We start from the raw sequence: 19,770 nt of genomic DNA on the forward strand, positions 1-19,770 counted from the left end.
AGATTGACAATGGAATCCCTTGACTCACAATTGCTGAATCCTCACAAAGTCCCCTGACTCCAGAATGAAAAGCCGCAAACCCCAGACCTCCCAACCCACAGAACAAAATCAAACACCTAAACCAAACACCATCTCCGAGCCCCCGGCCCCACCATTCCGCAGTGTTTCCGCCTGCAACAGATGCCGCCTCCGCAAACACCGCTGCGATCAACGACTCCCTCGATGTGAGTCATGTGAAAAAGCTCAAGTTCGCTGCGTGGGCTACGACCCTCTCACCAAGCAAGAGGTTCCCCGCAGCTATGTGGCCTTCCTGGAAAGTCGCATCAACTATCTCAACCAGGTCCTGATCGACCACGGCATTGGATTCAAGCCTGCTATCGCCTACGACGAGGAAGAGGCGCTGAAGATGGAGGCTGGTCAATCGCCGCGGTTTGAATCTCGTGGGCTTAGAGATACGAGAGAACCGCCAGAGCAGACGCAGATCGGGATGGGGGCGCGGACGTCGCGTAAGAGGAAATCGCAGTATTCCGATGACACCATCCCAACAAGACAGGTCAAGCGCTTGGCGCAGTTGAATGTCCTTCTTACAGAGTTGTTGACGGATGGATGTGACCATCGTCAATGTTCCCGCGACCCGGGGAGGGGCTATGTGCGTGCTGATCGTAGGCATCGCGTGCAGGAGGACTCTCTCGAACAGAGACTACCGTGGTCCCCGCGGAGTTTTGATTCGATAGATCACAGTGATAGCCGTGCGACTAGGTCTGAGTCGCCGGTGTCATCACATGAGCCATATCGATATCCCAGAACGACTCCTGGGCGCGGTTCGTCTCTGCGTGCCAGGACGACCCTGGAACCAGATCATGGGCGCGAAGTACATGACGCAAAGAGACTGTCCGGGATCGAGCTCGATCCGGTAGAACTCGACTCTGGGACACACGACACTAAGCCTGGGAAAACGGGAAATACCAATGACGTTCGACATCCGAATGTTCCAAGTCGTGGTTCGTCGCCAGAAAAGGATGATCGTTCTAGTTCCGAGCCCAAATTTGATATTGCTGCGGATCTTCTTCGGGGGCGGAGGGAGAGGGAGAGGGCTAATTTTGATTTGTTGGATGAGTTCCTTGTTGATTGGGCCGATTGAGTATTCATTTCGTTCCTGGGCGAGTTGATATATATATAAATGAATGTAATTATTATCCAGTCAGTGTATGTGCTACCGCTTGGCAAATTCCAACTACAGCGAAGTAGCAGGCCTGGGTATGTCAAACGTTGTTGATATGCATACTTTGCACGGCGAGAGGTGAACAAAATACCAATATCCATTCTGCTAGGGCTAAATTCCACACAAGCAGACCAATTTCTGAATCATTACAATCACCACGATGCTAAAATAAACGAAACATCAAATTACATATCGCAAATGGGGTGCTCACTTCTGGACTCGCCGCCAGACCTACACAGCAATTGCCGTTACAGTAGAGAGACCGGTACCCATGGAGTCCTTGAAAGTGGTAACCTCAGCACCGTAGCTTGGCACACTCGCACGTAAAGCAGTGTTGTCTTGATCCGGTGTGACAGCAACCACGGGAAGACTATGCTTTGCGGGCCAGATTTGATGACCCACCGCCTTCTCTCTGGCATGGTGCTCTGTGACGACCTCACGCACAATCTTTTGGAAATGGAGCGGACCTTTCTCCATCTCCGGATGAAGCTGGCCGTTGACAAAGATACCGGCATTGAGGTTCTTCTGCGAGTGCACGCACAGGTACTTGTCCTCAGACATGATTCGTTTGTACATGTCGCTAATGAGGTTGAAGGCCTCATCAGTCGCCTCCTTGTGGCGGTAGACTTCATAGCGCATGACACACTGTGTCGGGCTGGTAGGGGTGAATCGCTGCATGAAGAAGAAATTAGGACTAGAGGGGTTGAAGGTTAGTTTTTTGATAAAGCCCGATGGGGAGGATATACTCACGAGATATTGAAAGAGGCATTAGGCCAGAAATAGGTAGTCGCTATTCGGAAGCCCTTCGCGATCTGGTCAGGTCGCGGGGCGCCGTAGTGTTGGATGTGACCGGCCTTGGTCTGGACATAGTAGGAGTTGAGGTCGGCGATGGTGGGGATATCCGGGTGAGCAACTCGACAGTGGTAGCACTCATTGTAATTGTCGGCTAGGATCTTCCAATTGAACTCGCCTTCCATGTCCCATGTGTGATCAAAGACGTAATCCTCAAAGTTATAGTGCTCGAACCGGGGTTGCTCGTCGACACCGTCGAAGTCGTCTTTCCAGGCAACTTCGGGGATATCTTTAGCATCTAGATTCACCCAGACAAATCCATTTCGGTCGATGTGCACATGGGCGGGGAAGAGATCGTTGCTGTGGAATGCGTTGATGTTTCCATTGTTGTCTTTGGCGACGATAAACTCGTAGCCCGCGGCGTCGTAGCGAACACAATCGCCAGTGTTAGGAACTCGGTGCTTGTGTGTAGTAAGAAGCCACTTTCGGGAGAAGATAGATCGTCGTTCAAGCTCGTACATATCTTTGGATGTGTACCAGGAAGCGGGCAGAGCACGGATAGGCTTCTTGTCGTCCTTCGCTGCAACAGCGGAGGTACCAAAGTAGTTCCTCAAGAATGACATTGCGAATACAGATCGGGACAAATGTGCAATGTAGCAAAGGTTGAGACCTTAGTTTACCGATGGAAATCGCACTTTGAAGTTGCTATTGACTACATTTGAACTCCGAGATGTCTACTCTGCTAAATAGCCATCACAATCACAACCAACTCATGAGCCACGGAGCTTGGAACAATCCATCCGATGTATCACCCGGATCTCGACCTTTCGAATCCGAGTCCCACGACATGTTTCGAGGCTCATTGGATTTAGATGGCCATTGCGTAGGGGAGATATACATCGACCCCGATCAGGTGATCGGTACGCTACAAACCGGACCGAGTGGCTTGAAGCCTATCAAACACGCCTCGCAAGGAAATTCTGTGTGGCGAAACGGGCACCTGATAAAGCACCGAACCGTCAACGGTTCGGTGCAAATCCGGGCCCGGCGCTTTACGGAGAACGGAGTACACGTACCTTGAATGGCTGTCTTGATTGTTTTGACCAAGATGGGGGCTGGAAGACTGGGGTATGGGGAGTCCGGCGTAAGACCTTCTGGGACTTTGTACATGAACCAATGGCAATCGAGATTTGGTGTTCATTTCCGGCATCGCCGACGCCAGATCAGCAGTCGCAAGGACTAGCAGGGGTCGTAATCCAATTCTTGCGACAGTTTCTGGGTGAACGAACACCGTTCACCAGTTGAAACAGTGTTGAAAAGGATTCCTCGACTGAACATATTTCATAGAAATCTATTTAAAAGAAACAAGACTCATTTACCGAAGGGATGTTCGAAGGAAGATACTTTGGCGATCAGGGGTTCAAGAGTTAGCGCTAACGTCTGAACTAGTAACAGACCCTTGTTTTATTTCAGAGAGAAACGTCCGCAGTTGTCTGAACTTCAAAAATCCTCAGATCACGTCAAGCTTTTCAAGGTGATGTCCCTGCATAAGCTCTAGAACAAGCACCAAAACAGCGGTGACAGGAGATAAGAGGCCCGAAAAATCAGGTCAATAAGCAATCAAGGAGGTTTGATGCAGAGTATCAGGCCTCAATGCAGAATTAAGTTCGGTAAATAAAATATATTGCATCGTCCGAAATTGAAGCGTTTAGACCAATTGATTGAGATCTACGGAGTACATCCCTGCATTATCTCACTATTGATGTGTTTATGTACGAATTTTCACACAGCCTCAATGATAGGTCACTTTCTTGATAGGAGATCAGCATATGTAATTTATGTATAATAAAGACCCAATATGCAGTACGTGTACCAAGTACACCCAAACGTCAGAACTAAACGCCAAATCTCCATGTAGATAGATACATATAACGAGATAACAAAAGATTGGAAAGCATGTGACACGTTAGCTATACAGATTATCCCAAAAATCGCATCTGGGGAAATCATGATTAGAAGATGAATGAGTAAACAAACACCAGAATTGTGGCTACGGTGGCAACCGTGTATTCAAGCTCGAACCAAGCAGCCTGCCCACCAAAGGCAATCTTTTTACTCTTCTTGGTCGGGTGCGCGACACCAGTCTTAGGGTCACGCGTCAGGAGTTCCTCACGCTCTGGCATCCTTGGTGGGTCAATCGCATAGGAGACGGGGGTCCACAACGATGTGCAGATGAAAAGGAAGGTAAGCGGGGGCCAGAAAGCGTGCGTGATGAGACAGAGGATAATATCTTTGAAGCCAGTGTTCTGGGCGAAGCAGCGGTAAGAGGAGATGACGACTGCAATGAGGGTGACGTAGACAAAAGCAAGGTGGAAGCTAGCCATGTAGTTGAGCAGGATCACGCGCAGGCGGATGAACATGTTCTTGGACTTCTTTGGGTCGCGCTCGTTCAGGGCTGAGCCCAGAGAACCTGTTGGCTTGAAAGCCTGGGCTTGACCACCGAGCCAGGTGGGCAGCAAGAAGGCACGCACAATGCAGAGAGCGATGTAGGGCGACATCCAAAGTTGATAGCGGGAGCCTCGTTGGCCGGTGTGATAGCCTGCTGGGATGAACAGGGCCACTTCACATAGACGGTTGGAGATGGTTGCAGCAAAGCAGGCCCAAATAAGCCAACGGAGCTGTTCTTCAGTCGCGAAGGCGACGAGGCGCTTGCCCCACAGGAGAATGATCGGAATGGCGAAGAGAGAAAGAGTCAACAGGAGGGTGTAGACACTGAGAGTTGCATATAGGAAGCCAGAAAATCGTTGAGCGACGGTCATCTTTCGAACGGCGTCACCGAATAGACAAAACTTGAGCTTGGCAGCTGTGTCAACAGTTCCAATCGCCCATCGCGTACGCTGCTTGAGATGTCCACCAAAGTCTTCTGGCACGGTGCCAAATTGAAGAGGCTCGTGGATGTATGCGGTCTTCCATCCTTTGCCAAGCATGAGCGTCGAAGTCGCGACATCTTCGGCCAAGGAGCCAAGCGGGAAGTTGCCAATCTCTTCGAGAGCCTCGCGTCGAACGACGTAACCAGATCCAGTGCACCAAGCCACACCGAGCGCATCCTTGATCGGCTCAATAACATGCACGAAGAAATCCAGACTCTGGGCAAGCGGGTCGGATGCAGGGGTGTTGTAGAAAAGCTGCGGCGGGCATGCAAGGGCCATCTTGGGATCCACTAGCAAGTGGGGAACAATCGCACGAAGCCAGTCTTGTTCGGGAATCTGCAGATTGTCAGTTAGCATAAAAATGTGCGATTTCAATGTAGACTGGGTGTTTGTAATTTACCATATCAGCATCCAGGGCGGCCATGAACTGGCCGGCACCTCCAGGCAAAAGGGTGACTTGCTCAAGACCATAGTTTAGATTACCCGCCTTGAAGTGGTGGGGTTTTCCGGGGATCTTTTCACGAGCCATATAAATGACGTTGGGGTGATTCACAGCGAGTTGGTTGCAGGCAGCTTCAAGCGTGGGAGACCTGGCATCGTCCAGGATGACAACCCTCATCATCTCGGGGGGGGTAATCCTGGTCACACGCGCCACGGACGGTATCGAGGACAACTTCATCATCCTCTCCACAACAAGTAATAAACACATCCACTGTAGGGCATTCATTACCGGTCAATCTCAACTTAGGGCGGCCTCTCTTCTTCAAAGCCATCATGGTCCAGCAGTTGTGCATGAGGGAGGGGATTGCAACCGTAATTTCGATGGCCACGAAGACCCAAGCTCCAGCATATGAGACCCCAGTAACATTTTGAGCCATAATGATACAGGCAATTCTCAGGCCAAGGTAGAACAAGTAGATTCCGGTGTTGGCAAATGTGAGAATTGGTACCAGGGCAAACACCCATCTCTTCCAGCCTTTCCACGTTTCCGCATCGTCACGGTCGTGAAGGCGAGCAATCGATCCAGATTTGATCCAATCCTTTTCAAATCCTGGAGAAGCAGGTGAGCCCACAAGGGGAGCAAGACTCTGGTGACTTTCTTGCACGCCATGGTTTTGGTACTGTACGGGGAAAAGCTTGTTAGGCTGTGATCTATGTCGAGAACAAAGAGCAAGAGGACAAAGGAAAGATTGTACTAACTAAAGTTGGTGACGCCGACCGGGAATCATAGGGCGTTTGTGGGTTCCATGATGCGTTGTGAAAGGAATCGGAGTGACCCGACATACGAGCGGTGGGTTGAAGCCAAACCGGTTGGCCGTACTCGTCGGTAGGGAAATGACCCGGTCTGACTGGAGTGAGAGGCCTTGAAGAGACTGCCGAGGGTGTCAAAGGCTCGGGATGTTCGAAGCTGTTGTTTGAATGGTAGCCTCGATAGGTACTCAGCTCTACCTTTTCGTCTTCTTGACCATAACGTCTGTCCATTTCGAGATAGAAACCTTCTAGATTATGTAAAATTCGAAAGTAACCTCAAGAATGTGGGATCTTTGAAAACGAGTGTGATCAGCCCAAAGAGCTGGATTGGAATGGAAGGATGGAAGAGAAAGACGTTACATTCCCAGGTATTGTAGGATACGGTACCAGCGATCTCTAGAAGATGGTTAAGCCCTGAGGCTAGTGCACGCCAAGGACCGAGGTGCATCGCCGCTTTGGGACCGAGCAAAAATAGATTTAAATTTCTTTCGTAATGTTTCACTTCAATCTGTGGTTTCTTACGCAATGTGTCTGACTTTCCAGTATTTTTCTGTTTGCATCCGGCCACCGTTTTATTTTTCTCGCTTTATTTTCTGTATGTTTCTGTAAGATTACCAGGTTTCTAATCTGATGTTCCGTAAATTTGTAGATTGCCACCTAATCGAACCAATAATAAGAAAACAATCAAATGAAAGTTTCCATCGGGTACCTGAACGGTACCTGGATTGTACCTGAAAATGAAAATTGTATGAGCACACCATTACCACGCTAACGGTGAAAAGACTCCACTTAGGGGCCTTTGCTTATCAACAAGGCTTGTGTGGTCAACGCTTAGTTCCCGATCGCCCCTAAAACAAACTAACCCGATGCATCTCGCCTCCACATCCTGTGATAGCGAGAATTTCGCCTTTGCTATTCGCTGACTTTGTCCCTTTTTTTTGCCCGTCCTTTCCGAGGCTCTTCAACTTGCTTATCATTCTATGCTCACTTGCTAGTTTGTTCCTTCATTTTATACATTATACACCTCTCGCTTGTGGTCATGGTCTTCGGAGTAGGGTTGCTGGTCAATGCGATCCTTATAGCCATTCCAGTCGGGGGAAGTGTCGGAGCTCTCATGGGCCTTGATGCCCACCGAGCTGCTACGGGTCAGAAACCTTTGTTCACCGGGGATCATGATGATGGCATTAATCCTGGCAACGGCAACGGCAACGGCAACGGCAACGGCAAAGGCGGCGACAGTACTGGCGGCGGTGGTGGCGGTCATCCCACTGTCACAAACAACGGCGTGGAGCATACCTTGTACTGCGATTTGTCTTGGGGAATCACCCCGCCGTCGAAAACAGAACAATACACCCGTAAGTGCCCTCTCTCGACTTCCTCACGCAGGAGCTATTGAGGAGCTATTGACCCTGGAACGACGACTAACCGAGACTACAGTGAATCCCAACCAATGGGGTGTGACATCAGAATCGACAGGAAACGGGCTTTGCATGAATGTACGCATTGAACATACCCATTCCGACTTCTACTGAGGGGCTACTAACGTGGCGTCTTGACTTAGATCACGACGTTAGTCAATCAGACTTATGCCGCCAAAACCGCTCCCGAGTTCTCTGTCACCTGGCAATATGACCCGGCTCCTAAGACTGCGCCTGTCCACGGATACCCGAATATCCGGGTCGACGACGTGTTGCCAAAGGTGATAGACGAGATCTCAGAGTTGAATCTTGATCTACATTGGACATACGGCGTGGGTGACAAGACCGCCGCCTCGACGGACATAGAAGCGTTGAAGAAAGAAAACCTTGCCACGAACGTCGCCATTGATATGTTCATGGACACCGATGCCGACAAAGCAGAGAATGGAACCGAAGCCAAATTCGAGGTCATGGTTTGGTTCTGGATGTCAAACGAGGAGGCCCAGCCCCATGGTTGGGGAGACCCGAAAGCCAAGAAGATCGTGGAAGGAACAACTTTGTGAGTTGACAATTGAATTTGTCCCTGGCATGTCGCACCAGCACACGCTTACATATTCACCAGCAAACTCTACACCGATAAAAATGACAACGGACAGCAGGTTTTGTCCTGGGTCCCGGACAAGGCTGTCGAGCGGTTCACTGGAGACATCTATCCTTTCATCACCGAGCTATACAACATGGAAGGAGAAGACTACCCAGCAAAAGACGACTACCTCGGCAGTCTCAGTTTCGGAACCGAAGTGTACTCTGTGAACAAGAATGTTACATTCTGGGCCGAGCAGTACAAGATCGATATCCAGAGTTCAAGATGAAGAGGTGTGTACATTGTATGATCATGAGCATTTATTTTGGTTTATTTATTTTTCTTTTTGTCGATACACATCAAGCGTTACATATCATTCAAGGATGCTAGTTCTGAGATTTCATCCTCATTTTCTTATTTTCGATACTCAAATTCGCCTGTGGGGTACCATAGCTCTCAATCATTCAGCAAGAAATTAAGCCCTGAAAACAGAGACTCATACCACACCCTTCTCAATTTACTTTACATTATGTACCTCGCCGTACAAGATAAGCTGGCGTCAATGTCCCGAGATCGGCTATCATGAGAACGCACCCATGTCAGACTTGGTCAGTTCCTGGGATTCGCGATTACTTCGCAACATGAATCAAGAGGTCCAGGGATGCACGTATGACACAATCAGGCGCAATAATCAGCGCATCTTCCATTATCGAGACCCTCACTCAGCTAAAAATCACAACATGCGAGAAAAATAACAGAACACCTCCAAGCAATGGATGATCACCGTCATATAGACACTCGATCAGCCCTATATCATCGCTTCCGGCTATCCATCGTGTACAAACTTCAAATGGCTCGAGTGCTCAAACATGGGAAATCTACATGGAATTGATATCAAGATCCGGTCGTGAATTTCATTTTAATTTAGGGCCAGAAGATGGATTATGGCTCCAATTCCTGAAGTATACCAGATGGTACCCAATAGACATGTCACACCCAGAAAAGGCTGGTCCTTAAACTGGATATCATGATTTGAGTGTCTGGCTGCCTTTCATTCTTCACCAAATACCTTGACCGGCAGGCGATCACTAATGCCTATGTATAGTATGCAATACTCCCGGTCTGGCAGACAATCCGCGTTAATCACGACCTATTATAGAGGTATGAGAGAATATCTCGATCTATATGGCAACGAATTGAACTACATCTCAGCGATATTCTAGGCCTCATATTGCACCGCCATGATACCAGCCGGCTACTGGCTGACACACGCGAATCAAATCGCGTTGCCGGCCCTGGAAATCGGATGGGGCTTTTCACATTCGGCTGTGCTTGGACGCAGAACCTGAATACGATATACGCAATGCAGCTCTTCATCGGGATTTGCGAGTATTGCTCCTTCACTGTTATCATTTGTGTGATTAGATCGTGGTATAATCCCGGCGAGGTGACGCGTCGGGCTGCGCTTTTCTTTGTCGCTTCGCCACTTGGGACTGTATTCGCGGGCGAATTGTAGGCTGCTGCTTATACCACTTTAGAGGGGAGGCATGGATTGCCTGGGTGAAGGTATGTTGACTCCAATTACGAAAAATTTGGGTGTTCTTGGCACTGATTCGTTGGTGGATGGTTGTTCATTATTTGTACTGTATTATCACATTTCCGATCTGTTTTGTGGAAGTCGTAGAGCGATTCATCTGTTCATCTTCACACAGATCAGCGGATACCCACATCATTTGCCCCAATGTTCCCCACCGCTCCAAGCCACCTCACAGCGACCGATCACGATATTGCCAACATTCGTCGGAAAGGTCTAACAGCGCCAAGGGAACTAAAAGTCTCTCGAGCCATCTTCACGCGAGTCCTTGGACGATGGCATTGGCATGTCTTTGCCGTGTATTGGACCTTCATGGATCAGAACTCCACATCGCACGCGACGCTTTTTAGCCTATAAATCAGATATCCACTCCGTTTCATGGGTGAACAATTTGCCGACAATTGCAACGGCACTGTCTGTCGCAGCGGCACTAGTAGCGGGCGTTACCGCGGACCGCCTGCGAAATTTCAGGATTCCTTCCATGGCGACTACCATTCCCGTCCTGGTGGGTGTTATTTTGCTCGTCTCTGAACATAATATGTTGGAGAAACGGGGCGGCTGGTGGGGTTTATCACCACCGGATTCGAGGGCGGTATGTGGATGCCACACACAGGCTCTCTGGGTTCTTATTTGTCATTTCTTATATTAGGAGAGAGAGTGGCGGTATTTGCTATTGACTCTTAACACAGCAATCGGTCCGCTCACGATGAGTTTGGCAACGATCACCATGACCAAGGATGCCAGCATGAGTGCGATCGGTCAGGCCGTGGCAACGTGGACCACAGATTTTTCAATAGTCAGTTATTTCTGCCCGAACTTTCGGGATCTCGAATCTGGTCCCTTATACTGCACCATTCTTGACTGTTGGCTCGATTGCCTGTCTCATGACTCGAGAAAGAGCGAAAAGAATTGCGTCCTACAAAAACAAAGAGATGGTGGAAGTCCACCAAGCCACTTTATAGGGTTATTTCAGCCAAGTGCCGGCAAAACGTGGTTAGCAGCAAGGCTTTTCCCGTTGGATTCCTTGGCATCAAGCACGACATTTGGGGGGTCCACACCATTCATTTAATTTTTCTCTATATCTTCTTCGCATCCCTGTTCTTTTGTTGCATATAATTCTGAAGAGGGTATTCACTATGGCCCCTCCCGTTGAGTCAGAAGTTACTTTTGAGACTGATGTCCACGATGTCTCTCCAACTGTTCGGTCTCGGCCGTCTTGGTATCGCTCTATTCCATTCCAAATTGCTGTTGCTAGCGGTGTGTCGTTCACTGCTCCTGGAATGTGGGATGCATTGAACAACCTGGGAGCTGGTGGTGCAGCTGAGCCCTACGCTGTCTCCGCAGCGAACGCGCTGGTCTATGGATTATTTGCAGTTGTTTGTATCGCCGCTGGTGCAATCAACAACCGTATCGGTCTTCGATACGGTCTGATTCTCGGTGCGGTCGGTTACCCGATCTATGGTGCCGGCCTGTACACAAACAACTACCACCCTACGACATGGTTTCTGCTCTTCGGCTCCGCGCTGTGCGGTATCTCAGCTGGATTTTTCTGGGCTGCCGAGGCTGCTATTATCATCGGTTACCCTAGTCCCAAGGAGCGCGCTTTCTACATTGCTGTCTGGCAGACCGCCAAATCTTCCGGTCCGATCATCGGTGGTGCCATCAGTCTGGGACTGAATGCATCGACTTCCCAAAAGGGAACAGTCAGCGCTGCGACTTACATCGTCTTCATTATCATCATGTGCCTTGGCTTACCGATTGCGCTCCTACTCAGTCCTGCCGAGAAGGTGCAGCGCAAGGACCATTCTGTCGTGGTTGTGGACAAGAAGGAGACTTGGGCCAAGGAATTCAAGGCTGCCTTTTCTCTGATCCTCACTCGCCGTGTCCTCCTCCTCCTTCCAGCATTCTTCATCAGCTACTTCTACAACGGCTTCCAGAGCACATGGCTGACCACCTATTTCACCGTCCGGTCTCGCGCATTCTCCTCGTTCCTCACCAACTTTGCCGGCATCGCGTCGTCGTTCATCATGGCGGCTTTGCTTGATCGTCAATCGATCTTTATCAAGACCCGTGCCAGAATCGCTTTCTGTTCCGTCGTTGCCCTAATCATCGGCACGTGGATCTGGGCTACGATCCTGCAGAAGCAGTTCTACGACGCACCCGAGCCCCCAGTATTCGATTGGTTCACAACCGGCTTCAACAAGGCGTACGCGCTAGTCTTCTTCTGGACCTTCAGCGGTCAAGCCTTCCAGCAATTCCTTTACTGGCTGGTTGGCCAGTACAGCACCGACCTCTCATCGTTGTCCTACCATTGTGGAATCCTGCGCGGATTCGAGGCTCTGGGACAAACCGTCGCATGGGCCATGCAAACAGAAGGTGGTGCCAACCACTTCGTCAGCATCGGTCTCAACTTTGGAATCACGATTCTTGCCTTCTTCCCCACGTGGATTGTTCTATCTGAGTTGGAACACAGCCACGAGGTGCAGGTCACCGCGGAGGACGTCGCGCCCAAGACAGTAGGCGAATCAACAGCCTAAGCTTGTCACTCGAATTGAGTCCTTGGATTCTTCGATCTTCTTGGTTCTCCGGATTCAACCCGGGAACTCACGTTTTTATTTTAATAGATAGATAAGATACCCCCTCCCTGCTCCCACTCAACGCCGAGCATTATGTATAAAGAATTTATAGAACCATTTCCCGGACAAAACTGGGAAATGGGCCCCAGCCGATCGGCTGTTTTTTGATTTTGAGCTTTCTCCAATATTTCCGTAGCACTGGATCCATTATTAGATCGGAAGAATGTGTTCTACCGCTAGTCTAGAGCTATCGAGACTTGATATACATTCCATTATTGGTATACATTCCATTACATACATCCTACGGTTAAGCATCGACTCGACTATGTTGTATACATCTGCAGCCACATGGACTATTCGGGAAGTTAAAATTAAGTTTAGGGCCAGAAAGCCACCAATTGCCTCCTGCATTAGAGCGACCAGGGTATGCGGCCATAGTACGTGATATGAGTTGGCATCTTATGTCGTACAGTTCGTATACACCAGACCATAGGGCTAAATAGCGTACAACCTACTCCATCCCTATCAACTAAGCCCTTCAGTTTATTATATCAATGTCAGGTGAATTTAAATGCAAAGCTCTACTGCCTTCGACTGTCCCCAGGTCAGCTAGTAGCTATGTTCCGATTTGGGTCCGAAGGGAAATGAGCGGATGGAGTATGGCCATAGCAGCATCTCCATCTAAGGTCCATTCTCACCCAGCCCTAGCCGAGGATCTACTTTGGGGATATATTGTGGCGTACGTGATCTCCACAAGGTTATCGAGGGAATTGGGCCCGTGTAATTTCCCCTATATGCCATTTGCTAGATCACTGGTTTTTGGTTTCCCGACTTATTCTACAACAAATATGATTCATACACCCATAAGACTTTGAAGTCAACTTTACTTGAACCTCTAGATTATACTTCATATTCTTGATTTAGATAAGATTGCCAATGGAACCCTTTGCTAAATAAAAGTCACTGCAGCTTTGCAGAAAGTTTCATGCTCTTACCTCTTGTAGGAGTGTAGATGTTTTGTCAGTAATATGGGACTTTCCCATTATATGACCAAATCGGGTGCGGTCAGGTAGAAAGGCACTGCCCGCTTGTTAGTGAACCAGACCTATTATTCGATCCCATGGAGATACATAGATAGCTCCATGGCAACAGATATATCACCATCTTTCTGTACTTTTGTCCTCTCCTCTGTGGCGGTGTAGACCAAGTTTACACTTCATGGCCCATCGTGATTGTCATCTTTCTCTTCGCTACGCCATCTATGAAAAAAAAAAAAAAAAAAAAAAAAAAAACCCCCGACGATGTCCTCAGTTGCCGTTCCTCTCTGTCTTTTAAAATGCAAAGTCAACCGTAAATTTTAGGAGCGAATGAACTCACAGCGACTATCCTATTTCCCCTAATCTTCGGCAGTATCCTCGTCGACACTTCCACCTCCCGACGGACATTACCTTGACCCATGACAAACGCCTCCCGTTTGCGAAATGGGTCAGCAAAGTGGACTCCAAGCGCAAGATGTCTATGAATGCCATAGCCCCTACATCAGTTACGCGTTGTCACCTATCCACGCTGAATCCGAGACTACATTTAACCTTGTTAGATGGCAGCCCTGATATAGAAGTATATAGTATGAGTTGCGTAATCTACGGGATTTGCCATTCTGATCCACGTCCTCCGTGGGCTATGGGGTGGGGACTGTCAACATCGGGCTGTTGTATCATTGGTTCTGACGGAAGTTTAATATGGAGATTGAAGTGATACTCTAAATAGGGTGGACATTCTTGAACTCGGTCAAATCAATATTCCGTTCCAAGATTGATGCAGAGTGGCTGGGGTGAATCATATGCAACGTACGCCGTACAGATGAAGTGACCCAGCCTCATATTCAACTTTTAGGGTTTTGTTTACTCTTTTAGCCAGATAAGATTACGGAGCACGGAGCATCATGAGTACTTCCGTACTCCGAGGTGACTCTGCTATTTTTAGCCAAGAATCCACCCGGGCTCACGGGTTGCAATCCCGAGGTCGAACACGGGCTTTCTAGATCTGTTAGGCTACCTAGGTACCTATAAGACCTCGGAAAGGATGCAGTTCCTGAGCGTTCATAAGGGATTAGGTAAGAGGGCCAATTGGAACGGGCCGGATATGCATCACGCGCTTTTCTAAGGGAAACCGAGAAAGGACCAAGAAAAAGACTGGGAGAATTCTACCTTGTCAATGCGAGTAGATCATATATTAAATATAGTATATTTCACATATTAAATATAGAGAATAATCGATACCTCGGATCTGGCCAAGCATAATTATGTACCCAATAGACGAGAGTGGCTAAAAGATAGAAAAGGTGAAGATTCTAAGGCAAAAAAAAAAAAACAAAACCTTGGATTGCGTGGTCCAAGAATAAAAACCATCCGTGTCCCATTTGCTTCTAAAAAAAACCCCTCTCACACTTGAGATCTTCTCTACTTTTGACACTTGACATCTATTTTGGAGCTCCTTCCCACTCTCCTGTTGTCGGATACACCGTATCTTATATTGAATTGTGATCCGCTTCGCAGTTCCCGCCTCCACGCTCCACTCTCAGTAGATCCCAGCCGTTTCAGACCTGCCTTGAATCGCGGACGCTAAAACATTACGGTGGAACTCGCCCTAATAAAATGGGCACTTCCCAATCTCCCACCTCTCCCAAGAGGAGTCGTGGATTCAGCGTCAAATCTGACAAGTCAGATAAATCGGGGTCGACAGGTCACAAACGTGGAATCTCGGAATCATCAGAAGAGAAAGCTCGTCGCAATCTACACACCAAAGCAGATCCCCTCATCGCTATGAACGAACTTCAGCCTAGTACGTTGAGTCGCGCCTGGAGTCTGGCCCGGTCGCATTTCCTTGCTCATTTCATCCCAACTGACATTTCGATAGTAGCGGTCGCGCTGGAAAAGTCCAATCTGGGTTCGCTGCGCGAGATTGAATTTAAGGATCAGTACGGAAATGTCATCAGTGCGTTCATCTCTAGCAGTCTGAGGCTCCCATCGCATTCCTTTCTTGCTAACCCTTGCTTCATTATAGCCGATCCCGATCTGTCAAATCCCACTCGACCCCGTTTGGAGCGCCCCCTGGATACAATTCGATCGTTTGAGGCAGCGATCTATGGCACCTACAGTAATAATCGTGCGTCGTACGCCCGGACAGGTATTCTTTGGCAATTTCTTAGAAAAAGTCAGAAATATGCGAACCAAGGCTGATTTCTTTGATAGAGGATGCTGCATCACAGATGGGCGACTTCAGCCGCCGAACAAGTTATTACGGCGGTATGTTCTCCATGATTCCCCATCTTTTCTCAATTGCTTCTAAACTTTCCACAGGTCAAAACAGCGGTCCTTCCCACAGAAATTACGAACAGAACAGCTACTTTGGCCAGCCCCAATCGCGACCAGATAGCATCGTGAATGCGTACCAAAACACACCTCTCTCACCCGAGAACTCCAACCCCTACACCCAGACCGGATATAACCCGGGTGGATATGGCCAGACCAGCAGAAGACGCCCATCCCACCATCCACGCGGGTCATCCTCGGGCCCCATGACCCCCGCCGAGGGCTACCCAAACATGGCCAACTCACAATACGGCTACCAACGATCGCGCGATAATGTGGCGGCCATGTCTAACTCTGGCTATGGCAATACGAACCCTTACGGCCAGTCCACAGACCCCAACTCAATGAACAACTCCAACGACCAATTGCAGCAGCAGGTCCTGCAGCAACAGCGTCTCGACGAGCGTTCTCAAGCCGAGTATGGTTCCAATGGTTTCAGCTCCAGGACTCCCCAGCCCATCGGTGACTCGAGCTGGGGTGCACCTGCTCAAGGTACTCCTTCGATGGGGGCCGGGCCTGCACAGCCACCTGCCCGCAAGGCTGTGAATCAACCTCCGGCTAGTAAAGAGAAAGAGGATAAGCGGAAGAGCTGGTTCAAACGCCGGTTCAGCAAAGACTAAGTAACCTTGATGTCTCGGGTGAGATGTTCGATCGAGATGACTCATGCTCGATACTGTATCTGGACACTTCATTTCAAGATGCATTCTATTTTTCTGGGGCTCTGCAGCCTGGCGTTGTCCTTCATTTTGTATGGAGCATGCGGGATGTGTCTATTGTTAATGTTTTTCTACTAGTTTATCGCATGCTCTAATGAGGTTATGATACATGGAGACATGGGACACGTCATGCATTGGGATTCGTTTTTACTGTTTTTACTCTCTTTTCCCTTTCTGTTTCTTATTCATATCGTCATTCTGTACTTACTCCATACCTATTTCTCCCAAAATATATCCACATCACATATTACTGTGCATCATATAGCTACCCTCATACACCTTGGCAGAAAATAAGAGAAAGTAATTATATTGATAGGCGAACCCGCCATCACCGCACGAGAAATGGGAATCACGAAAGAGCAAGAGCAAAAAGAGTAAACGAAAGGCCCTTTACCCTACTTCCGCCCCATCAACTTATACTTCAACTTATCAGCCAACCCCTCATGCGCCACCTTCTTCACCTTCTTCTCCTTCAGCGAAGCCGCATCAAGATGAACATTTCCCTGTCCGCCGCGCTACCCGAGAAAAAGAAATGTCAGTCATGATGTCCTGAAAAACAAATCGTTTGGGAATCTGGACGAAAAGGACAGTAGAAATCGCCATAGATCTCATATCCCGAAAGGGGGAAGACGGAGAAACCATAGAGCAAAGATGGTAATCAGTCATGAAAAGAAATCAACGATAAACAAGTGACTATAGCTCTGTGCTGCTTACCCCGGTGTGGTATGTTTCGTCGACCGAGTCGCGCACAGCGAGCTCGGGGATCATATCGGCGTCATGGGGAGCCCTAGACATAGGCCGGACCATTGGGGAGCCGATGTTTCCTGCGCCGCCTCGCTGGGTAGGGTTGAATGCATCAGTGGGAGCTAGGCACGGTTTGATGGATGGAGAGGTACTCACGCCGGCAGAGTAAGCGCCATCACCTTGGTCGCCGTAGGGGCCTTCGCGAACGATCTCGCCATCGACGTATCTGTTTTGCATGGGCTCTTAGTCTTTCGTCGCATGTGGCAAATGCGCTACTTTCAAACATACTCGGTCGGGTCGTGGCCAATGTTGCCTTGGCCTAATGTTGTTTCAGCTGGTCAGCGGAAAGCGCATTTGAAGCTGGGGGATGAGCTTGCCTCCTCGGCCATGAGAGACCATAGGCGCCTCTGGCTCGGTCTTTGCGGGCTTGTTGGGTTTCTCGGGCATCGTGACTGGTTTTCGTCAGAATGAAGTGGGTGTGTGTGTGTCTTTGGGAGTGAGGTGATTGGTTGAGATGATGAGATGGGTAGATGCGAAAAGAAGAAGGGTATGGGCGGGTAGTGCGTTATTGAATATCGGGGAAGATGCAGGTACGAGATGTGATGGCGGGGAAATCCATGTATCTGCAAGCTTACTGTTTCTGGGGGGTCTTAGAAGGGCGTTTTAAGTCGTACAGGGAGAATATGGAGAAGTGGATGGGGGATCTAGATCTTAAGTATCATCCACTTCGTATGGGCTAGATAATGTCCGAGCCAAGAGGCTCGTAAGTTCCCTTCTCTATCTATGTTCGGTTTGTTATTCAACTACATTGAACATTTATATTCGAGTGCTCGTGACGTCGCTGATAAGATAACGGCCTCCGATTGGTAGAGCTGTGACAAACGACAATTGGCCGATAGCGAGCTTGGCATTTACTATATATTTAAAAGGAAATCTCAAGAGAGGTATGTATTGAACCTGATGGAATATTCATGGAAATCAGCATAGCCACAGTCAGGACGGTAAATAGAATGGAGATGGCGCATGCTACCCGCGCAATCCAATCAACCATGTCAGTTCTTCTTCTTGTCTTCGCTTGCGCCACCTGTGGTAGGAAGCCCCATGAAAATCTTGAATGAATCGTAACTGTAAGGTCGTAGTCAGTACATATCCAGCACACGGGGCAAAAGAGAGTGAGGCCATACATCATCCATTGGAGTCCGGTCTGTATATATATTGTCAGCACCTACATTCAAACACATTGAACTTTGGGACGACTCACCAAAGTACCGATCATCACAATACGAACGGGCAGCCCGTTCCACAATCCTCGGAACCCAATGTCACCATAGATGCGGCTCATAGCAGCGCCAAATGCCTCACCCGCCTGTCGATTCGCGTTCAACTTGCTGACCATGACATCGGCAGGGTGCGATACCGCAGCACACAGAATACCAGCGAGGTATCCACCCGTGAACGCAACTACAGTCTGGGCACCCTTGTTGTAGTCGGACTTCTGACCCGGCAAATTGTGGTAGATCATCTCAACAATGGTTTCGAAGGAGGCAAACTTCATCATCGTGTAGGGCACTTGACGGCCCCACAGTGGATATAGGCCCTTGTACAATCTGGGTTGAGGATCAGCATCTGGAGATTTGGGCGAAAAAAGGACCGCGATAGATCTCAAACTCACCCAGCAACGCCCTCTTTGGCAACTACATTCGAGATACCGCTGAAAGTACCTGTGATTTCAGGGGGAATGGTAGTCTGACCGCGGACCTTGACAGACTCGAATGGACACAGCGCTATATCTGCGATGAGCTCTGCCGAGGCACTGGCTGTCAGGTAGATGGCAGTCTTGAACCGGCTCGCGTTTTCCTGGCCGACCAGGTCGCTGTAGAAGACCTTGAAGTACTCGTATCCTCCATACTTGAAGGCTCCTTGCGCCTGTTATAGTTGTAATCAGTATAGATGATCAGGAACGTAATAGATCCATGTGTTGCTCAGGCTTACGCTGTAGCCGAAGAAGGTCGGGCTCCAACCCGTGAAGACGCCCCGAATACCTTCAGCTGCGCGGATGGTGCGGAAGGCTTGGAGATTGCTCTTGTAGAGATTTGGGTCGACTTGACGGCGACATTTGATTAAGTCGAGGGGTGTCACGGCAGTGTGGGTAAGGCCCTGGTACATGTGTGAGTATCTAGTGTATATATCAGTCATCCCAGATAGAAAAAGGAACTCACACATGCCATCATTCCACCAAACGTGCAAGCTGCATAGTACTTCAGAGAGCCAGGCTCAATCTTGCCGGCCTTCTCCTGGGCCTTCTGGCTTGCGGCATTGAATTCCCGGCTCGCCTCGTGGGCAATGTCGTCGGCCTTGGTCTTCACATCATCTAGTGCGCTCCAAGCTGAGAACGGTCTATTCTTCGCAGGACTCATCTTAGTGCCCACATCGCCTAGAGGATGCTGGGCGGCAAAAGCGTTGATCCAGTCAGGAATCATGATGTTCGGGCTGTACTTCGGGTAGTGGGTATAAGTGGAGTCGGCTTGGATATCCGGTGATCTCCACCAAGTGGATTTTGGACTTTGGGTATT

At 49.0% G+C, this 19,770-nt stretch overlaps 10 protein-coding genes across 10 annotated transcripts; 6 read left to right on the forward strand and 4 right to left on the reverse strand.

The window, feature by feature from the left end:
• Positions 1–64: 64 nt before the first annotated feature.
• On the forward strand, positions 65–1,141 carry N7500_009643 (uncharacterized protein; the record flags this gene model as incomplete). The annotated part of the gene is made up of 1 exon (XM_056680782.1): positions 65–1,141. One exon carries the CDS (start codon positions 65–67, stop codon positions 1,139–1,141), a length of 1,077 nt encoding a protein of 358 aa, XP_056528164.1.
• A 312-nt stretch (positions 1,142–1,453) lies between these two features.
• Positions 1,454–2,637, reverse strand: N7500_009644 (aromatic ring-hydroxylating oxygenase subunit alpha; the record flags this gene model as incomplete). Its single annotated transcript, XM_056680783.1, has 2 exons — positions 1,454–1,916; positions 1,973–2,637. The coding sequence occupies 2 exons, from the start codon at positions 2,635–2,637 to the stop codon at positions 1,454–1,456; spliced, it is 1,128 nt and encodes a 375-aa protein (XP_056528165.1).
• Positions 2,638–4,026: 1,389 nt separating this feature from the next.
• N7500_009645 (glycosyltransferase family 2 protein) lies at positions 4,027–6,426 on the reverse strand (the record flags this gene model as incomplete). The annotated part of the gene is given in 4 exon segments (XM_056680784.1): positions 4,027–5,280; positions 5,345–5,582; positions 5,593–6,065; positions 6,145–6,426. The coding sequence occupies 4 exon segments, from the start codon at positions 6,424–6,426 to the stop codon at positions 4,027–4,029; spliced, it is 2,247 nt and encodes a 748-aa protein (XP_056528166.1).
• Positions 6,427–7,234: 808 nt separating this feature from the next.
• On the forward strand, positions 7,235–8,485 carry N7500_009646 (glycoside hydrolase family 12 protein; the record flags this gene model as incomplete). The annotated part of the gene is made up of 4 exons (XM_056680785.1): positions 7,235–7,550; positions 7,633–7,691; positions 7,757–8,172; positions 8,236–8,485. The coding sequence occupies 4 exons, from the start codon at positions 7,235–7,237 to the stop codon at positions 8,483–8,485; spliced, it is 1,041 nt and encodes a 346-aa protein (XP_056528167.1).
• Positions 8,486–10,271: 1,786 nt separating this feature from the next.
• Positions 10,272–10,752, forward strand: N7500_009647 (uncharacterized protein; the record flags this gene model as incomplete). Its single annotated transcript, XM_056680786.1, has 2 exons — positions 10,272–10,382; positions 10,588–10,752. 2 exons carry the CDS (start codon positions 10,272–10,274, stop codon positions 10,750–10,752), a joined length of 276 nt encoding a protein of 91 aa, XP_056528168.1.
• A 174-nt stretch (positions 10,753–10,926) lies between these two features.
• Positions 10,927–12,327, forward strand: N7500_009648 (Major facilitator superfamily domain general substrate transporter; the record flags this gene model as incomplete). Its single annotated transcript, XM_056680787.1, has 1 exon — positions 10,927–12,327. The coding sequence occupies one exon, from the start codon at positions 10,927–10,929 to the stop codon at positions 12,325–12,327; it is 1,401 nt and encodes a 466-aa protein (XP_056528169.1).
• Positions 12,328–13,702: 1,375 nt separating this feature from the next.
• Positions 13,703–14,121, forward strand: N7500_009649 (uncharacterized protein; the record flags this gene model as incomplete). The annotated part of the gene is made up of 2 exons (XM_056680788.1): positions 13,703–13,716; positions 13,746–14,121. 2 exons carry the CDS (start codon positions 13,703–13,705, stop codon positions 14,119–14,121), a joined length of 390 nt encoding a protein of 129 aa, XP_056528170.1.
• An 899-nt stretch (positions 14,122–15,020) lies between these two features.
• On the forward strand, positions 15,021–16,357 carry N7500_009650 (DUF2406 domain-containing protein; the record flags this gene model as incomplete). Its single annotated transcript, XM_056680789.1, has 5 exons — positions 15,021–15,207; positions 15,283–15,360; positions 15,430–15,552; positions 15,618–15,671; positions 15,726–16,357. 5 exons carry the CDS (start codon positions 15,021–15,023, stop codon positions 16,355–16,357), a joined length of 1,074 nt encoding a protein of 357 aa, XP_056528171.1.
• A 491-nt stretch (positions 16,358–16,848) lies between these two features.
• N7500_009651 (DUF3602 domain-containing protein) lies at positions 16,849–17,644 on the reverse strand (the record flags this gene model as incomplete). Its single annotated transcript, XM_056680790.1, has 4 exons — positions 16,849–16,968; positions 17,168–17,423; positions 17,486–17,516; positions 17,575–17,644. The coding sequence occupies 4 exons, from the start codon at positions 17,642–17,644 to the stop codon at positions 16,849–16,851; spliced, it is 477 nt and encodes a 158-aa protein (XP_056528172.1).
• Positions 17,645–18,249: 605 nt separating this feature from the next.
• N7500_009652 (putative mitochondrial phosphate carrier protein) lies at positions 18,250–19,677 on the reverse strand (the record flags this gene model as incomplete). Its single annotated transcript, XM_056680791.1, has 6 exons — positions 18,250–18,322; positions 18,382–18,401; positions 18,459–18,804; positions 18,870–19,123; positions 19,190–19,354; positions 19,417–19,677. The coding sequence occupies 6 exons, from the start codon at positions 19,675–19,677 to the stop codon at positions 18,250–18,252; spliced, it is 1,119 nt and encodes a 372-aa protein (XP_056528173.1).
• Positions 19,678–19,770: the final 93 nt, after the last annotated feature.

Source organism: Penicillium coprophilum, assembly GCF_028826855.1.
Source record: "Penicillium coprophilum strain IBT 35676 chromosome Unknown utg000006l_segment0_segment0, whole genome shotgun sequence".
Lineage (NCBI taxonomy): Eukaryota > Fungi > Ascomycota > Eurotiomycetes > Eurotiales > Aspergillaceae > Penicillium > Penicillium coprophilum.